At 36.4% G+C, this 26,052-nt stretch overlaps 2 protein-coding genes across 3 annotated transcripts in view; both read right to left on the bottom strand.

The window, feature by feature from the left end:
* Positions 1-2,376, bottom strand: part of asap3 (ArfGAP with SH3 domain, ankyrin repeat and PH domain 3) — a 36,563-nt gene extending 34,187 nt beyond the window's left edge. Inside the window, exon 1 of one of the 2 annotated variants that reach the window (XM_048191916.1) lies at positions 1,942-2,376. In XM_048191916.1, coding sequence (XP_048047873.1) covers positions 1,942-2,067 — 126 coding nt within the window. In that variant the 5' untranslated portion in view covers positions 2,068-2,376. The remainder of the gene's footprint in view (positions 1-1,941) is intronic. The other variant, XM_048191915.1, reaches the window with a different exon arrangement.
* A 5,232-nt stretch (positions 2,377-7,608) lies between these two features.
* On the bottom strand, positions 7,609-24,472 carry e2f2 (E2F transcription factor 2). The gene is made up of 7 exons (XM_048191913.1): positions 23,687-24,472; positions 15,638-15,740; positions 15,137-15,356; positions 12,991-13,152; positions 12,569-12,683; positions 10,075-10,255; positions 7,609-9,856 (listed from the first exon to the last, which is right to left on the bottom strand). The coding sequence occupies exons 1-7, from the start codon at positions 23,951-23,953 to the stop codon at positions 9,597-9,599; spliced, it is 1,308 nt and encodes a 435-aa protein (XP_048047870.1). The 5' UTR covers positions 23,954-24,472; the 3' UTR covers positions 7,609-9,596.
* Positions 24,473-26,052: the final 1,580 nt, after the last annotated feature.

Genomic DNA, 26,052 nt, shown 5'->3' with positions numbered 1-26,052 from the left:
ATTTTTCTTTATAAACAGAAACTAGGAGTTCTGACATTAAATGAATTAACCACGATTAATTTTGTAATTTCAGAAGTTTTAAGAACTTAATGTTCAACAATAAAAACAATAGTTATTGACTATTGACAAAATCAAGCTGTCAATTTACAGCTTGATTTTGTGATTTTTTTTAGCATTTCAATTTAGATTATTTTATATATATATTAATAATAATTAGGGGTGTATCGATACCCTCATGTCATGATTCGATACATATCATGATACTGAACTCACAATACAATCTTATTAGGATACTCCAAGACATATGGTAAATGGTTAACAAAAAATTTACTTCTGATCAAAAGACTAAATTTGGTATTATACTGGGGGTGGATGCATAGGTCAATGGCGACACCAGAATAAAAATATGCATGATTCTGAAGCTGAAACTACAGAATTATTTTAGACAGCGTATACTTGCACGCTGTCACTGACTAGATATATTTAAAATAATGTAACCCACTTTTTGGCATTATCAGGACCCACAAATATTCTCCATTGCATTATTATACATTATATATAGTAGTTTAATGTAGCTAGTACTGACACTAAAACTCTATAAACTTGAATTTTTTCCTCACACACTAATTTTCATTTTGGGTGGACTATACACAATACATATTGTCACTATCCACAATACATATTGTTGGATTTTTATATTGCGATATATTGTGACACAATATATTGATACACCCCTAATAATAATGTTTTAATTTAAATAGTTTTTTAAATCATCCGGTGGCCCACTGGTAGTTCCCCTTCATGGGAACTGTCGACGCTACGTCATATGATGTAGCGTCTCGTTCCCTTATTCAGGGAACCAGGGTTACACAAGTAACCCGAGATGTTCCCTTTCATGGGAACTGTCGACGCTACGTCATATGATGTAGCGTCTTGTTCCCTTATTCAGGGAACCAGGGTTACACAAGTAACCCGAGACGTTTTCTGAGGGCCCCTAGTGGGTCCAGGCCCCATGGTTGAGAACCACTGCTCTAGAGAACTGCAGCTCCAGAAAACTCCTTAAAATATTTCCCATGAAAAAGGCAGTAATAAATGAAAGGCTTCCACTGTACCGACATGCCCAGCATTATCGCTTGCTGGCAGAGTTTCTCTATTCTCCATTAATATCCACACAAATGCCTATAGATGAGCTGGCAGCTAAAGACCCACATTAGGTTGATAAGACCTCATAACAAGTACTGAGTCTGTTATCACTCCAACTTCTCTTTAATTATCTATATTAACACTATTCCTCAATGAAATGTTGCAGCTGTGAAGAACAGTGGGGTTATTTTGTATTTGTGCCCCCATTATTCCAGTATTACTGCAACAACTCCTCATTATAAAAGCATCCTGAGTTTATAACCCTGGAAACTAGAAAACATCCTGTCTTTTCCTTGTTGTGACTCCTGTGCAGTCCCCACAGCTAACCACAACAGGAGCCCATAAAATGTGCAATGAGACATTCAAACCACTAGTGTTAAAAAAGATGCACTAGCAACAGTTTAATAAATGGCAAAAGATCAGTTCTGTTGTTCACACAGGTGTCCTAGAAGAGTAACCACAAGTAGTTACCAACTGTATATGGATATGAACCAATAACTCAGTCTTACTTTCCTCAGGTAAATTATTGTTATAGATTCAAAAGGTCGCCCTGACTGAAAACAACGTAATAATTAAAAGATGGACCATTTTATTGTCCTCTACGTAACTGCAGACTACTATGTAACCAAAATTTCAGCAAGTTTAGCTAAATTCAAAATAATACTATCTTTCTCATATTAGAACTTGAAATCTGTGCAAGTAAAATGATTCTTGTGTTGTGTCAGAGATTTTCACATAGATTGAAGAACAGGGATTCACTCAGGTGTTGTCCACCTGCGCACAGGTAAACACCCTTACCTCTTCGAGCGCGGCCACGGTGCTCCGACAGTCGCTCATTTTAGACTGAAATCCAGAGCTTCCCGGGGACGATAGGTCTTCTTTAGCCAAAGAAACGAAATCCGAAATACTTATCTTTTCCGGCATGTTTTTAACTGTACCAACAGAGGAGCTTAAAATCCCAGCAAACGTAGTGAAAACAAACACCTCAAGATCAAGCAAAGTGCATCTCCATAAAGTCCTTTAAATCCACAAGTAAGAGTGATTGCCGGGGAAATAAAGGTTGTTTCATATCTGCAACGAAGTGCGAAAACGTCGGTCTTCTCTGTGTTCCGTCGTGAGAGAGAGTTGGTGAAGTTTCACTGCGCCTTCTGTCTACTTTCTTTCTCTTGTGCCGCGCGAGCGTTCAACAGCGCGTGCCGCGTCCAGATTGTGAGCGAGAGGGGAGGGAGTCATTCCATCATCACGTGGGAATGTTTGTATTCACTGACGAAATGAAAAGAGCGCGGGGAGAAAGAATGGATTAGATTCATTTTGTGGCTGTTAGAATGAAACATACATTTATGAATGCAGTGCTTTTTGGTCAAAAAGCACTTAGTTGAACTTAAGAGTGCTTTTTTGACCCACTTAAGTAGGAGGTAAATACCCAAGTGAAAAAATTTATAGTAAATACTATAGTGTTTTTGAACCATACTATAGTAAATTGTAGTATACTGTAGTATTTACAACACTTTGTTAATGAATGCTATGAATACCATTAACTATAGTGAACTGTGGCCTAATAAATACTGTAGTATACTTTAGTATACTAATGTACCCTATAGTTGTAGAAAACTCAGTATTGGGTAAAGTACAGTATTGGGTAAAGTAATTTGTTTATATTACTATAGTTGTTATATTACCACAGCAATAGAATTACCACAACAAATTAATTCAAGTACTTTACTGTGGTTCAAAAACACTGTAGTATTTACTATAAATTACTATAGTATTTTATGTCATTTAATAATTACTTCTGTTGTCTTTGAAAAATGGTTAGTATAGGCTATATATATTATGTGCAAGTACAATTTTTTTTTAAAATATTAAGACTTCTGATGCAAAAGCCTCTACATGCATCTGAAATTTTCTTCTAAAATTAGCATTTTTCTCAAGCTCATATGTTCAGGTTCAGTAATTTCACTTTAATGGCAATTAATAGGTCCTTTTCATTGCCATTAAAGTGAAATAACTGAACATAAACATACAAGCTTGATAAAAATGCTCATTTTATAAGAAAATTTCAGATGGCACTTAGAGGCCTTTGCATCTGAAGTCTTCATATACTTTTAAAATTTGACACTGAGTGCACAATCAAGTGCACCTCTTTTTCACAAGGGTTTCTGTCTTTTCATGTGACAGGTTTTTGGTGAATTACATAAATCTGAACATGTTTTATTTGCTTTCCTGTATGTAGGTTTTTGTCTTTTGTTTCTTTTTTTAATTTGGTTGTATAGACAGTTGTTTAGTGCATTATGCACTTCATATAGCAGACCTTAAATGGTCTGTGGCACCATTGAAAAGGATTGTGCGTGTGCACTTTCCCCTCTTATTCAGGTGACAATGCAGATAAGCCATTTCCTTACACACTACACGTGCATGAATGAACAAGCTTCATCTGTTTCAGTCTAAAGTTTAAATGAAACCCACCCCTGGAAAAAAAAAAAAAGAAATCAAAAGATTGCTTCACTAACACAATCGGCACCCTTTCCCCAATCAATTGCAGCCTTAATATTTGAAAAGACAGACTGAATAGTGCTGCATTGTGCTTATGTTCCAAGGTGTGCTAAATAACAGCCATTATTTATAAGACACACACTGAGAATTGTTTCATAGAGGCATGCTGGTTCTTCTCTTAGCCTTTGAAAACCTGCACACCTTAGCCTCTAACAATACAGTATACTATTACATTTGATGTAATGTGCTGGACAGGTATCAGCTCCGACTTTATCCCCCTAGGTATGTACAAGAATTCCACAGAGTATAATTTGATTATTGGCTTAAATAAATCAATCTCTTTTGGACAGCAATTTGTTTATCGTAGTTGCAAATCAAAGCATGAAAAGACACTTCAGACCATTTAAAGAGTCATAAGGCCTGTTACATCAGACTCTGCATGAAAACAGAATTCCTATGTATGTTTGTTTTCTGCTTTGTCTTATAAAAATAAGTAAAAACGTAAGGATTGAGTTGAAATAAAGTAAAGCTAATGAATCAGACAAGTTAAATACATGTAGCCTATCCATATCTCCATCTAAAATGGAGTGATTTATACAATGAATAGGTACAATTACCTCTGGGTCAAGCATGCATGGTTCAGACATGCATGCAAGTAACTAAACATGCCATTAATCATTCAAAAGATAACTAAACCCAACTAAATTAAGTTAACTTGGTTTGGTGACCTTAATTTCTGCAGAGTACACCTCATCTCCCCAAACGCAATGCATTCCCTCACTCACACACAGTGTTTTCTTTATATTCTGTATAGCTTCATGAGTTATTGTTGATGTAATGGAGGTTTTGTGGCCAAACAATACTCTCTTTCTCCCCCTGGCTGTGGCCCCTCTTTGTGTGGCTGCTTCTGAAAGGGTTTGTGCAGAAAAGTTGCATTTAACTGGGTGAACGTCATTCTGGGGGAGAAGAAGGAAAGTGGGTGAAAGAGTGAAAGGAAGTATGAGGCAAAGTTTGAAAAAAGCCTTTTTTAAAAGGCTTCCACAGCAGGTTCATCAGGCGAGGTCTAGTCTGGACCACCCTTTTTAATTATCCCATTTTTGTGTCCCACATATTCACCTCACTGCTATATTTTAAAATTGCAGTGGCCACAATGTGCTGCATGTTTACTAGCCTTTGTCTGTCCACCATTGTGATGTTTCTTCATCAGCCAATCGAATGAGTCTGGGGGCTGGATCTAGAAGGGGGCAGAATCTGTTGAACGAAAAATGAGGCGTGTTCCAGGAAAGGTTACGGCTCAGACCAGAAGGATTCCCAGCAGACAGCAGCCCCTCCCATCCACACTGCCAAGATCTGTTGACTCTAGAACAGGAGAAGGATCATTTATCCTGTCTTGTCAGCCCAGGGAGGCCACGTTTACAGTAAAACACTGCAAAAAGAGAGAAGATATAGCGAATAGAGGAATAGAAAGCTAACAGTTCCAACAAAAATGGGATGAAGACACTCCCTACACAGAATTACCACCCAGCCTAGTCATAAAATAAGACGTAGATCCTCCCTTAAAGTCCTGTTTCATCACAGTGTGTTTATAAACCAGTTTAGTAGCAATTCTTGTATTTAATAACAGACTGGTGTAAACAGTTACTGTTTTACTTCATGGTTATAAATGTGTTTTCTGTGAGGGTGTGACAGTCTGTCTGGGGAAATTCAAAATCCTCCTCTAGAAACCTTGCTGTTTGATGCAGACTAGTTTTCCTTTTTAATTAAGGTTGTACTGACTTCACAGGAATTTCATTATTATAATAAATCGTGGCTATAGGGATGGTAACTTTTTTTTGGATAAGCTGAAGCAGAGATTACACTGGTTTTTGGGCCAAATGAAAAGAGGTCAACATCTAAGTAAAAAGTGAGCACAAAAATCAATTGTGTTAATATGAAATCTTAGTCAAAATCTCTGTGTGATCTCCCATGACACAGCTAAAGTGAACTGAAAAGCAGAAGCAGGACAGAACCTGCCTGAATGAAACTGACAAGAGATTTTATCATCGCCTCATAACACATATTACATGGCTTTAACCTAATCTGTGCTTAAGCGACAGGCTGTGACGCATGAATACGTCCAAAGTGACAAAATTTTAATAATTTTTCATATATGATTTCATTAACACACTACCATTCAAAAGTTTGGGATCACTGAGATGTAAGAAGTCTCTTATGCTCACCAAGGCTGCATTGATTTGATCAAATAATACAGCAAAACAGTAATATTGTTAAATATTATCACAATTCAAAATAACTTTTCTATTTTCAATATATTTTAACTCGGGATCCGATTCTGCGCAGTAGTGAGCATGAAGTGCAGCCGCGCGCTGTCAAGGCCTCGCGCACCCCCCCCGCAGGATTGTTTAGATTGACAGTTTACTGCAGAACAACTCATGTCGGTGTGAAATAAACAATTATGGAAATGTAGAAATTAAAGTTAAAGCTTCAATCTCCTCCCGAAAAAAGTCTGTTGGTGCCTCAGTGACTACTTTGCTCAGAGAAGCTGTCAATCACAACTTTCAATCACGACATCACACCCCGTTTTTATAGCATAAAAAACAACAACAACTAACTATTGAACTTACATCAGTGCTATAAAAACTGCATAAAATGACAGAAACCATCTTTGGAAAACAAATATACTACATCTTAAGTGTAATTTAATTGTTTTGTTTGTCTCACGTCCCTTTAAAGGTGCCCTAGAATCAAAAAATTGAATTTACCTTGGCATAGTTGAATAACAAGAGTTCAGTACATGGAAATGACATACAGTGAGTCTCAAACTCCATTGTTTCCTCCTTCTTGTGTAAATCTCATTTGTTTAAAAGACCTCCGAAGAACAGGCGAATCTCAACATAACACCGACTGTTACGTAACAGTCGGGATCATTAATATGTACGCCCCCAATATTTGCATATGCCAGCTCATGTTCAAGCATTACACAAGGGCAGCCAGTATTAACATCTGGATCTGCACAGCTGAATCATCAGACTAGGTAAGCAAGCAAGGACAACAGCGAAAAATGGCAGATGGAGCAATAATAACTGACATGATCCATGATAACATGATATTTTTAGTGATATTTGTAAATTGTCTTTCTAAATGTTTTGTTAGCATGTTGCAAATGTCCTGTTAAATGTGGTTACAGTTACCATAGTTTCTTACTGTATTCACAGAGACTAGAGCCGTCGCCATTTTCATTTTTAAACACTTGCAGTCTGTATAATTCATAAACACAACTTCATTCTTTATAAATCTCTCCAACAGTGTGTAATGTTAGCTTTAGCCACAGAGCACAGCCTCAAACTCATTCAGAATCAAATGTAAACATCCAAATAAATACCATACTCACATGATCCGAAGCATGCATTCAGTGGGAGCGCGTGATTTAAAGGGGCTGCAGCCTGAATCGATGCATAGTTAATGATGCCCCAAAATAGGCAGTTAAAAAAATTAATTAAAAAAAAATCTATTGGGTATTTTGAGCTGAAACTTCACAGAAACATTCAGGGGACACCTTAGACTTATATTACATCTTGTAAAAACTGGTTCTAGGGCAACTTTAAATTACATGGAGAGGGTGGGGTTTATGAGCTATACAGGGGGCAATCCAGACACTTTGGCTTCACTGTAGTATATGTTAAACTAACAATGTTTCCTGATGGTATTAGTTGATAGCGACTGTGTAAGCTAAGCATGTAACATTTTGTAACCATATAACATTTTCAAACAACTTGGAATGAAGACAGACTGCATTGTCATTTATCAGTCAGATTTATCTGTCTGTTTTTTGTCAGTCTAGATGTTTGTGTCATTTTCACTGACTCATACTGTTAATGCACCTGCATAAATCCATATGGAATTTTGTTTTGTGCATAACACATGAGCACAACCATAACTTTTAACAGAAAATGCTTGCACACAAAATACTACTTTGAGCTTTACACCAGGGCTTTATTCATTGAAACACCACAATATCACATATTAAGTGCTGACTGTTAAACAGACGAACTTTATATAAAAATGACACATCCTGAGACAACTGCCAATTTCCTTCAAATACAAAACCTATAAATACAAAATTATTATTCTGTACAATTTAAAAACATAATGCTTATCTAAAAACATCCCAAACAACTATAAACTACAATCAAATGCACAAAACTGCCAACTTTTAGTACACACTTCAGCACTCATGCATATACAGATGCACATTTTTCAAGTTTAAGGACAGGACAGATGTCCACATTTGGGACAGTTGCAAAACCCAGGTAAAACTTTTGTACAGACTTCAAAAGGCATGTTCAAGTTAATCAAATATCAAATCTGATTAACTGCTCTTAAACCCAACCCAACCCAACCCCTTGACAAATGCTGAACCAATTCAACTTATCAGTTTCTTGAATGCTGCTAAATACAAGTTTTTGTTCAGTCTCACTGAGAAATGTTTGCTGCAGAAGAATTATTTCAATGCAGAACTGGGTGTGGGAATCTAGTTGTAAAATATTTAAGCTTTTCCATATTTTTTTCCCAACCCATATGTGCTCTGCATTTAAGAAGGGTGTTTTCAATGAGTGTATTTCTACACACACCAGACTGAAAAAGTTAACTTCAGCTTTGTCTCTGCAGCTATAAAACCTACCATTCAGGTGGGGCAAGAATCCCAACTCCTAAAGGAAAAAAAAAAAAAAACCTAGGAAACAAAGTTCACTTTGTATTCCCAGCAGTTCAGTGTTCAAACAGTATCAAAGGTTTCTGCCAGATCCCATTAAAGGTCCCTTAACTACTCAGAGAGAACTCAATTACCATAATTTCAGGAAAAACTGATTCTACAGGCATCAAAAAGACTAGAAAAAAGCACCAATTTAAATCACTTTGAATTAATCATTTGGAAATGTAAAAATCAGCTGCCAAATCTGGACATTCCCTGAGGTTTTAATAAACAGACGTGTCAGCGGTACAACCTTCTTTCTTGAGGCATTATGTAGTACTACATAATCATTATTCAGTGCCATAGGAAAGCCCACTGTTACAATATCAAAATATTACCACACGGTGTCTAAAACTAAAAGATGGAGGTAGAATGAACAGACAAACGCCCATTTCTTAAAATCTGAGGATCTAAATTGCTGTTTTAGAAGAGTTTTCCGATCTCTGGTTCTGGTTCAGTCCGATTATGAAGCAGATGCCCCCCACACATGCTCTTAAATCTTCAGTCTAAAACAATGTCTACATTTTATCTGCAGAAGCACCTTTGTTTGCCAACACCTGAAAAAAATGGTCACACAGCCCTCTACTGGCAATGTTTGACAGTACTACAATAATTATAGCTCTAGAAAAGCTTTAAAATTACCTGAGTTCCAAACATCTTATTCAAAAATTACTAATAAACAGTAAGTCCTAGCTCATATCTAGACAAGGCAAATACATAGGCCTGATTTTTCTTTGGTCAGTACAAAAGTAATAATGACCAAAAACAATCCCAATGGGCGAACATTTAACTTATAAAATTGAAATAATTAAAATCACATGACAAATCAATTTTTGTTTTCTCAAAAACTAAACTATACAAGCAAAATACCTTACTGTAGGTAATATGGCTGACAGAAATAAAAAAAATATGGCTTCACAGTGTACTAAACCTAACACATGAATCTCCTCTAGAGGGCGCTTGGTGACAATATTGTCTGATTCTAATAACTATAGTAGTTAAGATATTAAGACACTGCCTCATCCCAAATTTACTCTGTCTTCATCAGAAACAGATCCAATTAAGCCAATTCAGTAGTGCATTTTATACGAACTTCAATCTGTCATAATGTGAAGGAGTGTTTTAAAACTTCATAGGATCTGTGTCTGAATTAAACTAATTACAATTGAACTTGCACACTATCAGTTATTGTTTTGTTACACTGGATGCCTCATGTTTTGAGCAGATCTCCCAGATCATATGTGTCAAAGAAGTCAGATACGCCTTCTCCATCCTCCAGACCCCAGAGGTAGTCGTCGTGGCTGAGCTGAGGTGAGAAACTAACAAAAGGCCCGGATGTGTCGGATGTGAAGGCCATCCCAGGTAGCTGGTCTTCGGTGATCTGCAGAAGGCTGGGAGGAAGATCCAGAATCCCCTCCACATCGAGCAGGGAGGTGCCTGTCGTTGATGGCTGAGGCTTTGACGGCAAACCTATACAAAGAAATAGACTCCATTCAGCCTGTGATTTGATAGCTAGGATTTAGATACACAGCTCTTTATTGATACAAACTGTTGTACACAATGTCCCCATTAGCACTTATTTAACTAAAACATTTTAAATGTAAACTTTTGTTATTGGTTCCAAAACACTTTTCAAAGCTTTGCTTTGAAAGTGATAAGTAGTAGTAAGTTCCTGGTAATTGTCTCACCTTCAACTGGCTGAGCTTTGGCAGGTGGGAAGACAGAGGGTGTGGTGGCACTAGGGGTTTGTGTGTAATCTTTTCTGGGTGTGGCATTCTTGACGGGACTAGCATCCTCTAAACATTCTTCAGGACACAAATACACCTCAATTGGGCCGTTCTTGCTTTTCAAATAAATCTGCAACGAGCCCTAGTGAAGAAAAAAAAAGGCTGAAATGTTCCTGTAGCCAGTAATAACAATGTTTTAAACATCTAGTGGGTAATAAATAAATCACAATTCTTTGTTACAACTTTTTAAATTTAATTCTGTCATGACAACCCGGACTGTTTGGCATTGTAATGAGTATGACACTGTTGATATATTTGGACTTGGCGGAATAGATCTGTTACGCTGCTGCTGCTGTTGGTTATTGCTGCTGCTGCAGAGCAAATACAGGACTTGCTACTGCCAATACATACACGACACACTGCTGTGAGCAAGTAAGGTAATTAATGTATGCTACAATATAGCGTACATTAATTACCCATAGCATATCTATACAGGTGGAGCTGGGGAAGGTGGAGGGTTTCTGAAAGTGTACCGCTAAGGCAAATATTGACCAAGTATTTGAAGGTTGAGCAGTGAGCTCATTGGCTACTGATACAACAGAAACCAATCAGCTGTGCCCTATAGAGAATGATGTGATTGCAAGCAGGTTGAGTTAAAGGTGCTAAAGAGGATGTTTTGTTTTATACATTTTTGCAGTATTACTTGAAACTGTCTTTACTAACTGATAAAAGACTATTTATTAGGTGCACTGAAAGGAATAATATTAATATACATCATCTGTGCACGAGGTAGGGCCTTAAAAATATCAGCCAATCGTTTACGCGATCATCGCGTAAACGATTGGCCCTCTGGATTGTCAATCACTGCCGTGACGTTCCTTGTGAGAGACGTGCGCGGCTGCGCGCTCCAGTAACTTTCCACACACTACAGGCGCCGCATGCAATGTTTTTGTCAGGAGACAGGAGTAACAACTGCAGATTATGAGTTACCTGCGGTGAGTCCAACATAATGAATCCACTAACACAACACAGCGAATGCCGGTGGTAAACACTCGTGTTCCAATACTCGTGCACGAGTTTTGGGAGGCGTTCCCTCGAAATGAGCTGTGAAGGAGGGGGGCTGTTCTTACGCATGCGCTCATTTAAAAAACTCACTAACAGTCTTTGGTTTCTCAGTCGACGAAAAGATCCTCTTTAGCACCTTTAAGGACCTATTAGCAGAGCTGGGAAGTAATGGATTACATGTAATCTGGATTATGTAATCCGATTCCAAAAATCAAGTACTCATAATTACATTAAATTACTTTTTAAAATACTCATAATCAGACTAGAGTTACTTTTTTATGGATTACATAATTACATATTATTTACACAATGGCAGTAAGTTGTTCACAAACACATTCATTGATTCTCCTAATTTTTTCTTTTTGTAACATTTATATTTTTTCATAATAAACCTGCCACTTATATACGTTCATGATTCTTAGAGTTTTTCCGGCTGTGAGGGGGAAATATAGATGAAATATAGATTAATATATATGATGCAATAAATATTTGATGCAACAGTGATATTGTGATATAACAGTGATGTTTTTCAATATTTCTTTTTTGTAATGTTGCTGTTTTCTAAATTTACTTAATTTTAAGTAAATATGTTTGAAATCATAAGATGTGATTTTGTTTTATTCAGTGTTACTATCAGCAAACACTAACAGGTACATTAGTGTTAGTATTTTGAAGTATTAACTGTCCATACATTGCACTTTAAAAAGAATCTGTTGAGGCTCTTGTTGGTGAATAGACGTCTTCGTTAACGTTAGTTAATAAAAATACAGTTGTTCATTGTTTGTTCATGTTAGTTCACAGTGTATTAACTAATGTTAACAAGATTTTAATAATGTATTAGTAAATGTTGAAATTAACATTAACAAAGATTAATAAATGTTGTATAAGAGCAGTTCGTTATTAGTTCATGTTAACTAATGAACCTTATTGTAAAGTGTTACCAAATATATTTTTTGGAATATGTATTTTCTTTGTATCTGTCAATATAGTACAAGATTATCCTACAATATATGTGACATCAAATAAGGGTTAGCACAAAAGTAATCTAAATGTAATCTAAAAGTAGTCAGATTACATTACTAAAAAAATTTTGTCATTTGTAATCAGTAACTGATTACAATTCATAAGTAATCTGCCCAGCTAGAGTTTCATGACAGAACTTTGTATTTCTAAGAGTTTAATTTAATAATACAATATTAAATTATTCAGTTTCGGTTATAACTAAAATCACATAGGCAGATAAATGAAAAATACTATCAAAAACAATTTACTAGCAGAAAAAAAAAACAGCATTTGTTGGTTTGGATGCTTGTGTAACCAGCATAAACAAGCTCAGAGCAGCACTGGAACTTTGCAACAACGTTAGGTTTGGACTAAGACGAATACTGACCTCAGATGCTTCTGGAACTTCCAGCTTGGTTTCAGTTGGTGCTTTCACAGCTATCACAGTTTGATCTTTCAGGCTGGTTATGGTGCGAATGTCCTGATAGGTCACATATCCTAATGTGAGCTTGAGTTAAGGACAAACTGCTTTGGCATCTAATACAGCTTTTAAAATGACTGACAGTTCAGTCACGAAAACTTTATTGCATTTCAAATTAACTGAACTATAAAAGTCTGACGATTAAGAGCAATGCAAAAATGTTGATCATGGATATCTATGCAACATAAGTGTTTGGCTGCAGGGATGCATTCTGTTTGAACAGCACGTATGAGTAAGTTCACAAACATGAAGGAGACAAACCACTCCTCAGTTCTTCAGTGTACAAACAAACACACACACACGCACACACACACACAATGAAAGGATATCTTTGGTTGTCCTTGTTCTCTGTCAGTTCTCGTAGCCGTGTTGAGCTGGACTGAATGAGGTCGTCCAGAGCTTTCTCCTGCCTGTCCAGCTCAGAAAGCTCTTTCTTAAGAGCGCTGGTCTTCTCCGAATTGCAGGATGAGCCCTCAAACACACCACTGACCCTAAAGCACACAACATATAGAGAACATACTTTTTGAAACTATGATAAAACCATGACATATACATTATATCTATATATATACATTATATCTCTCTCTCTCTCTCTATATATTATATATATATATATATATATATATATATATATATATATATATATATATATATATATATATATATATATATATATATATATATATATATTATACACACACACACACACACACACACACAGTGGCATGAAAAAGTATGTGAACCCCTTGCTGAATCTGTGAAAATGAGAATTATTTTAATAAAATAAAAGGGATAATAAACAATGCATGTTATTTTTTGTTTAGTACTGTCCTGAGTAAGATATTTTACATAAAAGATGTTTGCATTTAGTTCACAAGACAAAACAATAGCTGAATTTATTAAAATAACCCCATTCATAAGTATGTGAACCATTGATTCTCAATACTGTGTGTGGTTACCTGATGATCCACGACAGTTTTTTTGTTTTGTGATGGTTGTTCAAGAGTCTCTTGTTTGTCCTGAGCAGTTAAACTGAGCTCTGTTCTTCAGAAAATTCCTCCAGGTCCTGCAGATTCATCAGTTTTCAAGCATTTTTGCATATTTGAACCCTTTCCAGCAGTGGCTGTATGATTTTGAGGTCCATCTTTTCACACTGAGGACAACTGAGGGACTCAAACACAACTATTAAAAAAGGTTCAAACATTCACTGATGCTCCAGAAGGAAACACGATGCATTAAGAGCCGAGGGGTGAAAACTTTTGAATTCAAATATCAAGGTAAATTGTACTTAATTTTTCTGCCAGGAAACATGCAAGTATCTTCTGTTGGTTCTGAAGGGCAGTACTAAATGAAAAACAATGATATTTAAATAAAATAAGAAAAATTGTGACATCTTCATCCTGTTCAAAAGTTTTCACAACCTGACTCTTAATGCATCGTGTTTCCTTCTGGAGTGTCAGTGAATGTTTGAACCTTTTTTAATAGTTTGAGTCCCACAGTTGTCCTCAGTATGAAAACACAGATCTCAAAATCCTACAGTCACTGCTGGAAAGGGTTCAAATATGCAAAAATGCTTGAAAACTGATGAATCTGCAGGACCTGGAGGAATTTTCTGAAGAACAGAGCTCAGTTTAACTGCTCAGGACAAACAAGAGACTCATGAACAACCATCACAAAACAAAAAAACAGTCGTGGATCATCAGGTAACCACACACAGTATTGAGAATCAATGGTTCACATACTTATGAATGGGGTTTTTAATAAATTCAGCTATTGTTTTGTCTTGTGAACAAATGCAAACATCTTTTATGTAAAATATCTTACACAGGACAGTACTAAACAAAAAACAACATGCATTTTTTATTATCCCTCTTATTTTATTAAAATAATTCTCATTTTCACAGATTCTGCAAGGGGTTCACATACTTTTTCATGCCACTGTATATTATATAATATATATATATATATATATATATATATATATATATATATATATATATATATATATATATATATATATATATATATATATAAAAAGCAGCTTTCTATTTTAATTTATTTTAAAAGGTCATTTATTCCTGTGATGACAAAGCTGAATTTTCAGCAGTGTTCAGCATCACATGATCCTTCAGAAATCATTCTGATACTAGTTGGTGCTCAGGAAACATTTCTTATTATCAATGCTGAAAACATTGAAATTAAAATGTTGAAAACAGCTGGTTAATATTTTTGTACAAACCGTAATTTAAGATTTTCTGATGACTAGAATGTTCAAAAGAACAGCATTTATTTGAAATAGAAACTTTTTGTATAATTTTAAATGTTGACACAGCAAGTTGTCAAAAAGGAAAAGGGGACCATTTAGAATGGAATACAACACCATCTTAGAGCTCATGTCAAACATTTAATCAGAGTCTAATCAAATATGTGCATTTATCACTCTGGTTTACAGAACATTCAGTCTAACACACTCACAGCCACTGGATGTTGTTTTTGGATTTCTTGCGGATGAGCTGGACTCCCTCCAGGACATTGGTGATGTCATAGATGCGTCTCTTCTGAACCTCCAGAACCTCTGTGGCCCAGTTCAGATCCAGAACCCCATCAGCCGATTCACTCAGCAAGCCCACAAATTTCTTAGTCAGCAGGCCGAGCGAAGTGTCATAACGGGTACGTTCCCCTGGAGACTTGGGAGCTATAGAGAGAAAGAGACACAAAAGAGCCATTCTTTTAATTATACTTTGAGTATTACCAGCTGCAGTTCCTACTAGAAGAGCAAGAGATGCTTAAACAGGTGTGTTTACTTTTCAAACCATTATGATGAGAGGCCATAAAACAGGTAGAAACTTCCGGCCCCTCAGTCAACATATGGAAACTGTGGTCTTGGAATCAACAAATGGATGGAATCAACAAAGGTCCATTTGTCCTAACAGTGAATGCATCTACATTAGTTGCAGATTATTCTGTTGTACTCACTTTTGGGGCTTGGTGCCCTTGCGCATGCAGAGTTTCCCTTCCCTTTTGGTGTGCGGAATTCTGGGAGATAAAGTGGCTCTTCAAGATCTAGTCTCCTCTTGGCCTGAGACAGACAGACAAGAGAATGTTCATTAGATCTGCCTTAAAACTGCCTGTAGAAGATGTAGTTTCACCAAGTCATCTAAATGAACAGCTCCTAGTTTAGCATTCTGTCCTTGGTATTGCATTTGCTAAACTAAACTTTCAGTTAACAGGCAGGAATAGGCCATGTTGAAAAGAACAGAAGAAAAATTACTCCTCTTTCCTCAAGTGTCCAAAAGGATATCTTTTCACTTTATATCCATCATACGTCAGCAGAGACAAATCTGTTCTTTCACCAAAAGATCAAGTTGACATTTTGATCAAAAATTACAAAGTAAAAAAAATGAATATGATTCATCCATGAATGTTTTTTTTTTTTTAACAGTAAGATCAATAACATGCATGTACACTTTAAATGGTTATTTGACTATAATGGATGATTAACAGGCAAGTAGGCAGCCCTTTGTCTGGAACAGGTCAGAATGATTTAGTGTTTACACTAAAAATAAGAAATGATCATGTTTTCAACCACTTTTGAATGTGGCTTCATTGATCATGTTGCAAAGTGTCTTGGACCATTGCCTGCATTTAGCACTGTCCATTTATCTAACAAACAGAGCTACATTAACTGAGAACCTGATATTGTAAACTTCTGGTCAGAGAGTTTTAAATGATCTTTGAGCCTGACATGACCATCTGTATTAATTAAAACCTTTTACCATTAAAACTTTTAAAAAAGGACACGACCTGAACGTTTACACATTTCTGAAATCTTTAGCATTCCACACCGAGCAGATGGGCTTGTTTTAGCAACCCAACTCCACAAAGAACTGGTTTAAAGAAGCCAACTGACAAGGAAACCTGCACCCACACATTCCGGTTTGATTTCCAATGCCATTCAGGACTGCAGTTCGCTCAACACGGAATACATCTGCTCTGAGAACAGTTCACTTATCCTGTGTACATGAGCGTCTGCAAAAATGCTTGCACTGTCCTGACCTGAACAACATCTACACCTGTCACTGACATCTGGAGCTGCTGAGCAGGTGGTTGGGGGAGAGAAGGAGCACAATTGTTCTGTTTTTTCGGTTTCCCCTTTCGTTCTTTTAGCTTTTTTTTTCAAATTTTGTAATGATTGTCTCCTATTATACATGCACATATACACACACACACACACACACACACACACAAATATACCAGATTATTTTAGAATTTCTGCATTTTTGTGCTAGGGCTGTCAAAATAGTCATCGAATTTAAAATAAAAATCCACATTCTAATACAAAACTAATAGCACTTTATTTTACAGTCCTGTTCCGCATGTACATACTATGTACTCATTATAGCAATTACGATAACTGGGTTATGAATAGGTATTAACCCTGAACCTAACCCTAAACCTAACCCCTGTAGTTACCTTATATTACCAGTACTTTCTTGGGTCAGTACACTGTAAGTACATGTACTGTAAAATAAATTGTAACCCAAAAAAAGGTGCATTATTGGATTGTGATGATGTAAGAGTTGTTGCATTTTAATATTTTTCATAGCCTGTCCAGTTGGACCCACTTGATGTGCCATTGTTCATTCAAAACTTGGCAGAAATAGGCAAGCTCAATGCAGAGATCTTGGTTGTCAAAACCGTACCAAGCTGTTCACACAGAACGCAATTTCCATTGTTTTCTATGTAAACAAGCACTAGACGGACATATTTGACGGTTGCACTCTCGCAACAGAGCTGCCCGTTTAGAAAGCCATGTAATGTTCAACTTTAAAAAAAAGAAATAAAAAAAAAGACTGTCTCAAGACTTTGAGGGGGTTTTCCCCATTCCACTGCAACTCAACTTTTTAAATGCAAAAAAAAGAAAGAAAAAAAGTACTTTGTGATCGGCCCTTTGAGACTGTATTGAACGATGTATAAATACAAGATGCTGTTTTGTTCATATTTGTTTATGCAAGTTACAAATTATAATTTATAAAATTTTAACGTTATGCACTTTTTTGTACAGTGTTATTTCATTGCTTTGAATAAACATTTTATAATGCAATGTATTAATATTTTTCTCATTGCGCCCTCTTGTGGCCTCAAGAGACAAGCCAAAAGCTTTCCCCCCAACTGAAATTATGCCTTCTAAATTCTAATATAATTCAAATACTAGTAATATTTAAGGATAAAATTCAGAATTGCCATTTTGAAAGATCTAATTAGTGCTATGAAAACAACACTTAAATTTATTTACTATTTTTATATAGTATAGCTGAATATTTGAACATGAAAATGTATGTAGCTGCATTTATATTTTAAGAATGTTGAAATCATAATTTTTTTGGGTCCTTGGCAACAAGGTTTCAAAAACCAATACATGTCTCAACTACGAGTCGTTCTGGAGTCACCACTAGAAGTTTAAAGTAGAGGCTTTTGGGTAAGACTTTGAGGAGCATCTTTGAGTTGCGTGTCTTCAAATCTGTGTTAACGTCAGCTGTTACCATGCTTTAGCACAGCAGATTGGCTCATGATGAGCACATCCCCACCTGGGTGTGAGAGAGGGACCTTTGTGTGGTTCTGTTTCTCAGAAGAGCAGCATCTCATATCTGTAAGAGTTTGTGGTCGGTTCTGCCTATTTCCTGTGTCAGTGGGAAATGAGAAGTGAGAAATGCTGGCTCAGAGCGGATGGGGTGGAAACTAAATCATTCACTTATAAAGCACTGATCTGGGAGCAGCCTTAATGTACCTACTGAAATCCAAGCATTAACCACTACTAACTAATAAACAGATTTATATCATAAACTGGTGGGACCGCTCTAGGCTCAGGAGTTTCCTAAAGATATGCAAATCCACAGAGTAAAGCAAACATCACACACAGCAGTGGACATACAGGATAGCACAAATGCCCATATGTGCATGTGTTTATAGTAAGCATACAGAATTTAATAATCAATATATTCCTGACCCTGCATCTGTGCCTTTGGATAAAAGTCTCTGGCAAATACACAATGTAAATAACAACATGCGGTGACTTATGTGATAATTATGGTCTGTATGCGATCTTTGCAACTAAATGGGTTAAGATTAATTACTTATTAAAATATTCATAAAGATTGTATTTAGTTATCATTGTGTCAAAAATCCAACCATAAAAAGTATTCTTCATATCAGCTATTGCTATCAGACACTTAAATATAAAAATATGACCAGTTAGCTAACGGTAACCGGTACCGGTTCAAGTCAGAAAAACAATATTGGCTTGATCTCTCTTATACCCTACTCATTCCTAAACAGAATTAAATAACTTAATTAAAGACAGATCTGCACCATTTCTCATCTCACTCAAGAATAAAAAGAAATATTCACAGAGATCATGATGAAACCCTACGAAATTCTCAACATTGCCATGGCACAATGCCCGTATAGTCGGAAATGTTTCACGAAGAGCTATTTCAACAGAAGTTACACAAAACCTGATCATTTCCAATAACTTTTAGAGGATGTTTCATCATTACAAAAACCCCACTTATTGTTCTTTATTCATAGATGACATATTTACATTACTGTCTTTCGAACAGCTGTCTTTCATACCCAGACTTTCGAACGGCAGTGTAATTGGGCACAAATTCTTTTCAAATTACTCTGATTGTGAAAAATGAAAGTCTTTGTCTATTATTTCCTATGGTTTTTATACTGTGTGTGCTATAAGAGTCTTGGATATTTAACAATTTACTAATCTCTGCCTGATAAACATGGCTCTGTTCAAATATTTTGGCATTTCTAATACACGTTACATTTCTTGAGAGACATTTACAAGCTCGTTCTCTGAAGCCTATTGCACATTAGGTCACACCTCCCCCTTCTTCTCCCACACTAAATGGCTTAACTGTGAGTTTCTCACTGGAGGTGGGGAATGAAGAGTCCTAAACAGTGTTATTAAGTAACTTTCCAACTAATCTGAGGTGTTTTAACAAACACAATCTGCCTGAAAAAACTGGTTTCTGTACGCCTACAGACACACGTGAGAGAATGACCTGCAAACTGTGCCACTCCCAAACACACACACACACTATACTCACAAAGTGTAAGAGCGAGAAAAGTCATTCTGTACCACTGACGTATTTCGAGGTGTCAAAGTGAAAGGGAGACACAGGTAAAGGCTAAAGGGGAAGTCCAGATGAAAAGGGAGTAAAGGGAGGACACTTTGAAATGCAAAACGTGGCCAGACGGGTCTATGCATTGCGACCTGAATTACACAAGTTAAACTGCTTGAATCCCATCACCCACCTTGTTGACGCAACACATGGTTACTGAAGGCCCCGCAGGGGGAAATAGGTAAATTAAGAGAATGAAATGAGGTAAAATGACCTGAGGGACTCAGGGATAGGGGGGAAGGGCATCACCAGGATCTCAGGAAACAAAGCCAAATCATGTGTTCCTCAACATGGTGATCACAGACCAGTGGTTGGTCACTTGATCTCGGACACGTGAGATTTGGAGTGAACCAGAGACCTAGTAATCTCTATGACCTTTTCAATCCGCAAAGTTTGGTTCAATTGTATAGCTCTCTAGTCTTTATTTTCCTTCTCTGGGCATTGACGAAATAACCCTGACATTATTAAAGGGTTAGTTCACCCAAAAATGAAATGTGTCATTAATTACTCACCCTCATGTCGTTCCAAACCTGTAAGATCTTCATTCATCTTCGGAACAAAGATATTTTTGATGAAATCCAAGAGCTTTCTGATCTCCCTACACAGCAATGTCATAACAAATTTCAAAGCCCAGAAAGGCAGTAAAGACATTATTAAAAATTGTTGAATAAAATCATTATTTTTGTTTTGTTTCTGTGCACAAAAATATTCTCGTCGCTTCATAACATTAAGGTTGAACCACTGTAGTCACATCGACTATTTTAACAATGTCTTTACTACCTTTCTGGGCCTTCAAATTTGTTATGACATTGGGGAGGTCAGAAACCTCTCGGATTTCATCAAAAAGATCTTAATTTTTGTTCCGAAGACGAAAGGTCTTATGGGTGTGGAACAACACGAGGGTGAGTAACAAATGACAGAATTTAATTTTTGGGTGAACTAACCCTTTAACTGCTGCATGTAGCCTGCAACTATTGTTGTACTTGTGCATTTGATAAATAAATGTTGACTTGATAACATTAACCTAATCTATGATAACAAAATATGATCTGGGAAAATGAAAAGCTATTAAATATCCTGAGCTGTCAGTCATTACTGATGTTTACATGCAAACAAATACGCTGATAATTGTTTAAATATCCTGATTTACCTTTTTACATGCAAACCAATAACCTGACAATAGATAGGGTGGGGGAAATAAAAATAATTGGTCATTTCCTGGTGTTACATCAAAACGTGAGCATCTACGTTTTAGATCCATAAGAGGCAAAGTGCAAATTTTACTGATAATGCATCTTTTGTGGCAATCCAGAGAAGCAGTCTGAGACAGGCTTATTATAATCTATGTCAGAGTTTATGAGGCATGTGCATCAGTCCTCCAATGCAGACGCCCAGTCTGTTATCAGCCCTGCCCCATATTTTGCAGAGTCTGTGATCATTGCTTTTGTTTATCAGCTGGAAGCAGCAAGACACACAGAAAGAAGTTCTACATAGGCAGTTCCTGAAGAACATACTTTGACCTTTTTGACCTTTTCAACAGGTTGAGCTTCTGTGTGGACGAATGGTGAGACAGGTGTACAGTGGCACAGGAAAAAAGGGAGTGATAATTACAAATGCAGCTGCATAATTTAAAAGCTGCAAAATTCAAGAGTTTAAACATACAAATACAGGAATAACCAGTCTGAGGATCAGTCTAATGAACCTGGGCCATTTAAACATGTGGCTTTATGGAAGCATTCATGTTTATTCATTATGTTTTATAGTTTGCTAAATATAAAAGGTTCTGTATTGAGAGGCCTCAACACAGGACCCCCACTTTACTATTTTACTATGAACCATATAATATAATGTCCGGTTCAGAAGCTGTAAAGCACCCTTCCCCCATCTATTAGCTTCAGCCACCTCCCCCCCTGAAATAACCCTCTTATGGCAAGCCACTTCAACATTCACTCCTTAAAATTAATTAGTTAAACTATTTTCATATTACTAGCACTTGTTTTTATTTTATTTTTAGTAATGCAAAAGGGAATAGCTTTTTTCTCAATTTCACTAGTAGCTATTCATTAGATACTGGTACTAGTATTCTCCAACGACTAGCCATTTCCCAGTATTTATTCCAGTTATCATAGTTCTAATTGTACAGAGACTAGAAGTTTATTAAACAGTAGCGTGTATTCATAATATTGATATTTGAACCACAGATCCCTACAGAATTCAATTGCATAAATTAGCAATTTTTTAACAGAAACCATGGAATAGGCTTTAGTCAGGGTAGATGCCATATTGAATTAGGCTATACGGGTCATTGACGAATAAGGTTTTTAAAGGTGTAAAAACATAATGGAGATAAAATTAGTTTTGAAGTGTTAACAATGAGATTGTTATAATCAATTAACACTGCTTTTGTCTTTTTTTTTTTTTTTTTTTTTTTTTGGAAACAAATTTTGTAAAAAAAAAAAAAAAAAAGTCATTTGGTTTAACCAAAATTTTGGTTTTACCGAATGACAATATTTTCAAACAATGCTAACAGTCTGATATCTAGCTAGCTAGCAAAAGGATAATCAAACATTTTATATTTAGTACAAGTTTTTAAAATATTACAACATTTTCCATGTTTTATAGCGGTTGTACTGAATGACCTGATGTTTCGGGACATGGGTATGAGCAAGTGAAAACATGACTTTTTCAAATAGTTAAAAGAGAGTTAGTTACTTTGCTTCACAACCATGTCTGAATGATGTCACACACATGATATTGACCGCATGACTTGTTCCAAAATGGTCTCTTTAGACCTCCAAATGACATCAATGAAATTAATTTCTCCGGATATTCTTTCTCTTAACAAAGCAACGGCTTCTGCACATAATTTAATACCATTTTGCACTACGTTGACATATGATGTAATAAAATCATGCCAGAATAAAAAAAACCAAAACATTTATTACATTTTAAGATATTTTAATCACAAATGAAATGGCTGTATTGGCCTTTGGACGGTTAAACCGAATGACCTTTTGACACTTCAAAATCTTTAAAATACCCTTTTAAGTAGCAAAATATAATTTAAACCTTTTGGATTCAATAAATGAGATCTAGCTGTACTACCTTACACACTTTGGATGTCATATCTTTGTTTCTTATTATTACTAAGACCTTTGGATAAAAAAAATGACCGGCCACGTCATTGACCCATACATGAACATGGGATTGTGTGAGAGACAGATTTACAATGACATGCACTGCATAAATGTTCTATATCACATGTAATTTTCAAAACTCACAACTTTATAGAGTTTTTTCTACTGAACTTTTTTGTAAACATCAGCTAAACAAATGGTATGTTGTTAATCATTTGAACTCGCTGTACTTCCATTCATCCTCGTTTTCATTTCTGTCAAAAACTAAATATTTCTCTACCCTGACCCTGAGGTTTATATTGTGACTACAGCAAAACAATAAGAACTTTATTTGAATGTAAAACAGAAGGACGACTAGTTTGTTTTAAGAAATAAATTGCTTGCCACATTCTCTTATCTAAAGGTCCTATCCTAATGTCATGACTGAAATATACATGCTGTGTTGTGGTCATACTCTCCAATTACTGGCCTGTTTTATTCATTCATGAAGAACTGACAGATTTTCGTTACACCAGAAATGATGGCCAAGGCCAGAAATGGGAAGTTTTCATGTTGTAGAACGTGAGTTTCACATTGTGAGTGTAGTCATGTATTAACAAAAGTCATTATTATTGCACTTAGACATGAAACAGGAAATATGAGCATTCATAACGTAATAGCAAGAATTGGAGTGGCGGTGGAAAGAGGCTTACCGGCAGCCGCCCGGAAGAGGTCCGCACCGGCTTAGGTTCCGGCCCGTGGGGGGTTGCGTACAAACAGTTGGGTCTCTGCTCCGCAGCTGTTGTGTTCCCGATTTGAGTGAAGTATCCAGCCGGTACCAAATTCATCGGTGGGCTTGCAAGTCCCGTGTTGAAAAACTCCGTCCTCACCGCGGAGAACATTTTCTTCTGTGGGCACGAGAGTCCAGATACTGCTCCTCTCCCAGAAGCAGGAGAAATCCCTCTGGGTATCCGCATCATTTTGCGCACGAAAACCCGCGAAAGTGACGCAAAAGAAACTCGTTTATTACTCAAATCGCGTCTATAAATTTACTGAAGAACGAATCAACCGTCAAAATGAATATGTGTATCTTAAAAGAGTAAGACTGCAAATGCTACAGACGATATGCACTTTAGTTTAATAAATACTGTTAAAGTTTTAGATAAATTATGCGTGAAAATGACAAAAATATATAAACATCCGACATACACAAAACTCTCGCAGGGTCCTTTGTTGTAGTGGCACGAGAGAGGCTATTATGCCTTAATATAATGCAAATAACTTAAGTTAAACGTATATTAAACGCACCAGGGTCATTCAACTTGATAAATATATCTTTAAAAGGTAAACAAAGCTTAGAAATGGTTCCTTTCGTAGTTCTTGCGCAAAGCCGGCGATGGTGGGAATCGTTCCTGTGTGTCTGTAATCCCTCTCCGGCAGAGAAGCTTTGCTTTGACATCAGCTCAACAGAGGACTGCTATTTTAGCGCCAAATTACGTCCCGCGAAATTTGGATCTCCCGCGGTTGGAGACGCTCAGCGATTGGCTGCTGGCACGCCTCACTCGTTCGGATTCTGAATATATTTACATGTAACAGTTGGTGCCTGGCGTTCTTCCTCTTAAAGAGACAGCTCCCTTTTCATCTCTTTTGTGAACAGAATACTCTACAACAACAATAGCGTTATCAAACGTATCCTAATCATATTTAGATTTAGCATATAGATATAAATATATTTCATATTATACATAAAACGAACAGTTTACTCACAAATTAACTCATATCACTTAAAATACACATTTGTTCTATAAAAAAAGCATATAAAACAACCATCAAAGCATTAGATAAAATACATCATAACGTTGATAAATGACTTTACAGCATGCCCATTGTGTTTCCATGGGTTGAAAATAAATCATTGTCATAGATTAATCTTAAATGTCAATGTTTTTCAACGGCAAAATGGAGAATAGTTGACTCTGGTGTGGCCTGACTCTGTGAAAAGAGACTTAAGGAGAAAACAAGAGCTTTAAAGCCCTAAACAACCCCACAGAAAAGAACCTTTACACTTGAAAGGATCTTATCATCTGGCACAAAAAGTGAACCCCCCACCATGCTGCAGATGATTGCTGAGACTCTCCCACCCAGCCATTTGCCCAATAATGGCTTTGTACTTTGTAGTGTTTAGAAGAGGCATAGTCCTTCCTTCCAAATAAACTACTGCAGTGGAGCAATCATTGCCAGCTTTTAAAACAACTACAAATAAATATGACATACTGAACCATCATATAATAAAACAGCACATACAAATGTTAAATAGTGATTGTGATCGTACGGTTTGATTAGGAATGTCTTATCACACAGTAAAATCACTAGAATTCTCCAGTAGATCTTACCATAACTGAGTTCTAGAAATGCAGTTGTTTAAAATTAACCAGGGCTGTGGCAAAATGCCCCACATAATTAAAATGTGGAGGCAGAAAAATGCCCTTCTCGTAAATTACTCTGTTTTGATGTAATAGGCATAGATGGGTTTAGTGCCTCTGCAGATAATGTGGTGACCTTTATAATTGTCAGATATCTCAGACAGGGCCGTTTCAAGCATAGACGAACTAGGCGGTTGCCTTGGGTGCCACCAGCTGGAGGGGGCGGCCAAAAGAGCACCTAACAAAAATGCACCAGTACATTTAAGCAGCTGATTATTAACATAACAAAGATATATATTTTAAAATGTTATTGGAAAGATGGTTACAACTAAAGTTTTCCATTTCACATGTGGAAATAAAATTAAAAGCTTAGTGATAGCCTATCAACATCTTATATGAAATATTGTAAAGGTAAACTATAATTTTGGCCCTCTAGTGGTTAAAAAACAAAACTGCATGCACTTTGTGTAAGAACATTGTTTTGGTTTTGCTTGACTGTGCAGATGAATATGGCCCTTTACAAAAGATAATGTTTTACAATGAACTCTGTTAGAGAGCTACACATGGCAATTTATTTGTTTAATGAAATACATTACTCACCTCTTGACTAATAAAAAAAATCTTTGTGGAACTACAACATTTCAAATCCCTCAGTT

The sequence above is a fragment of the Megalobrama amblycephala genome, linkage group LG5 (genome assembly GCF_018812025.1).
Source record: "Megalobrama amblycephala isolate DHTTF-2021 linkage group LG5, ASM1881202v1, whole genome shotgun sequence".
NCBI classification, from domain to species: Eukaryota; Metazoa; Chordata; class Actinopteri; order Cypriniformes; family Xenocyprididae; genus Megalobrama; species Megalobrama amblycephala.
This window is presented reverse-complemented; position numbering and strand designations above follow the sequence as displayed.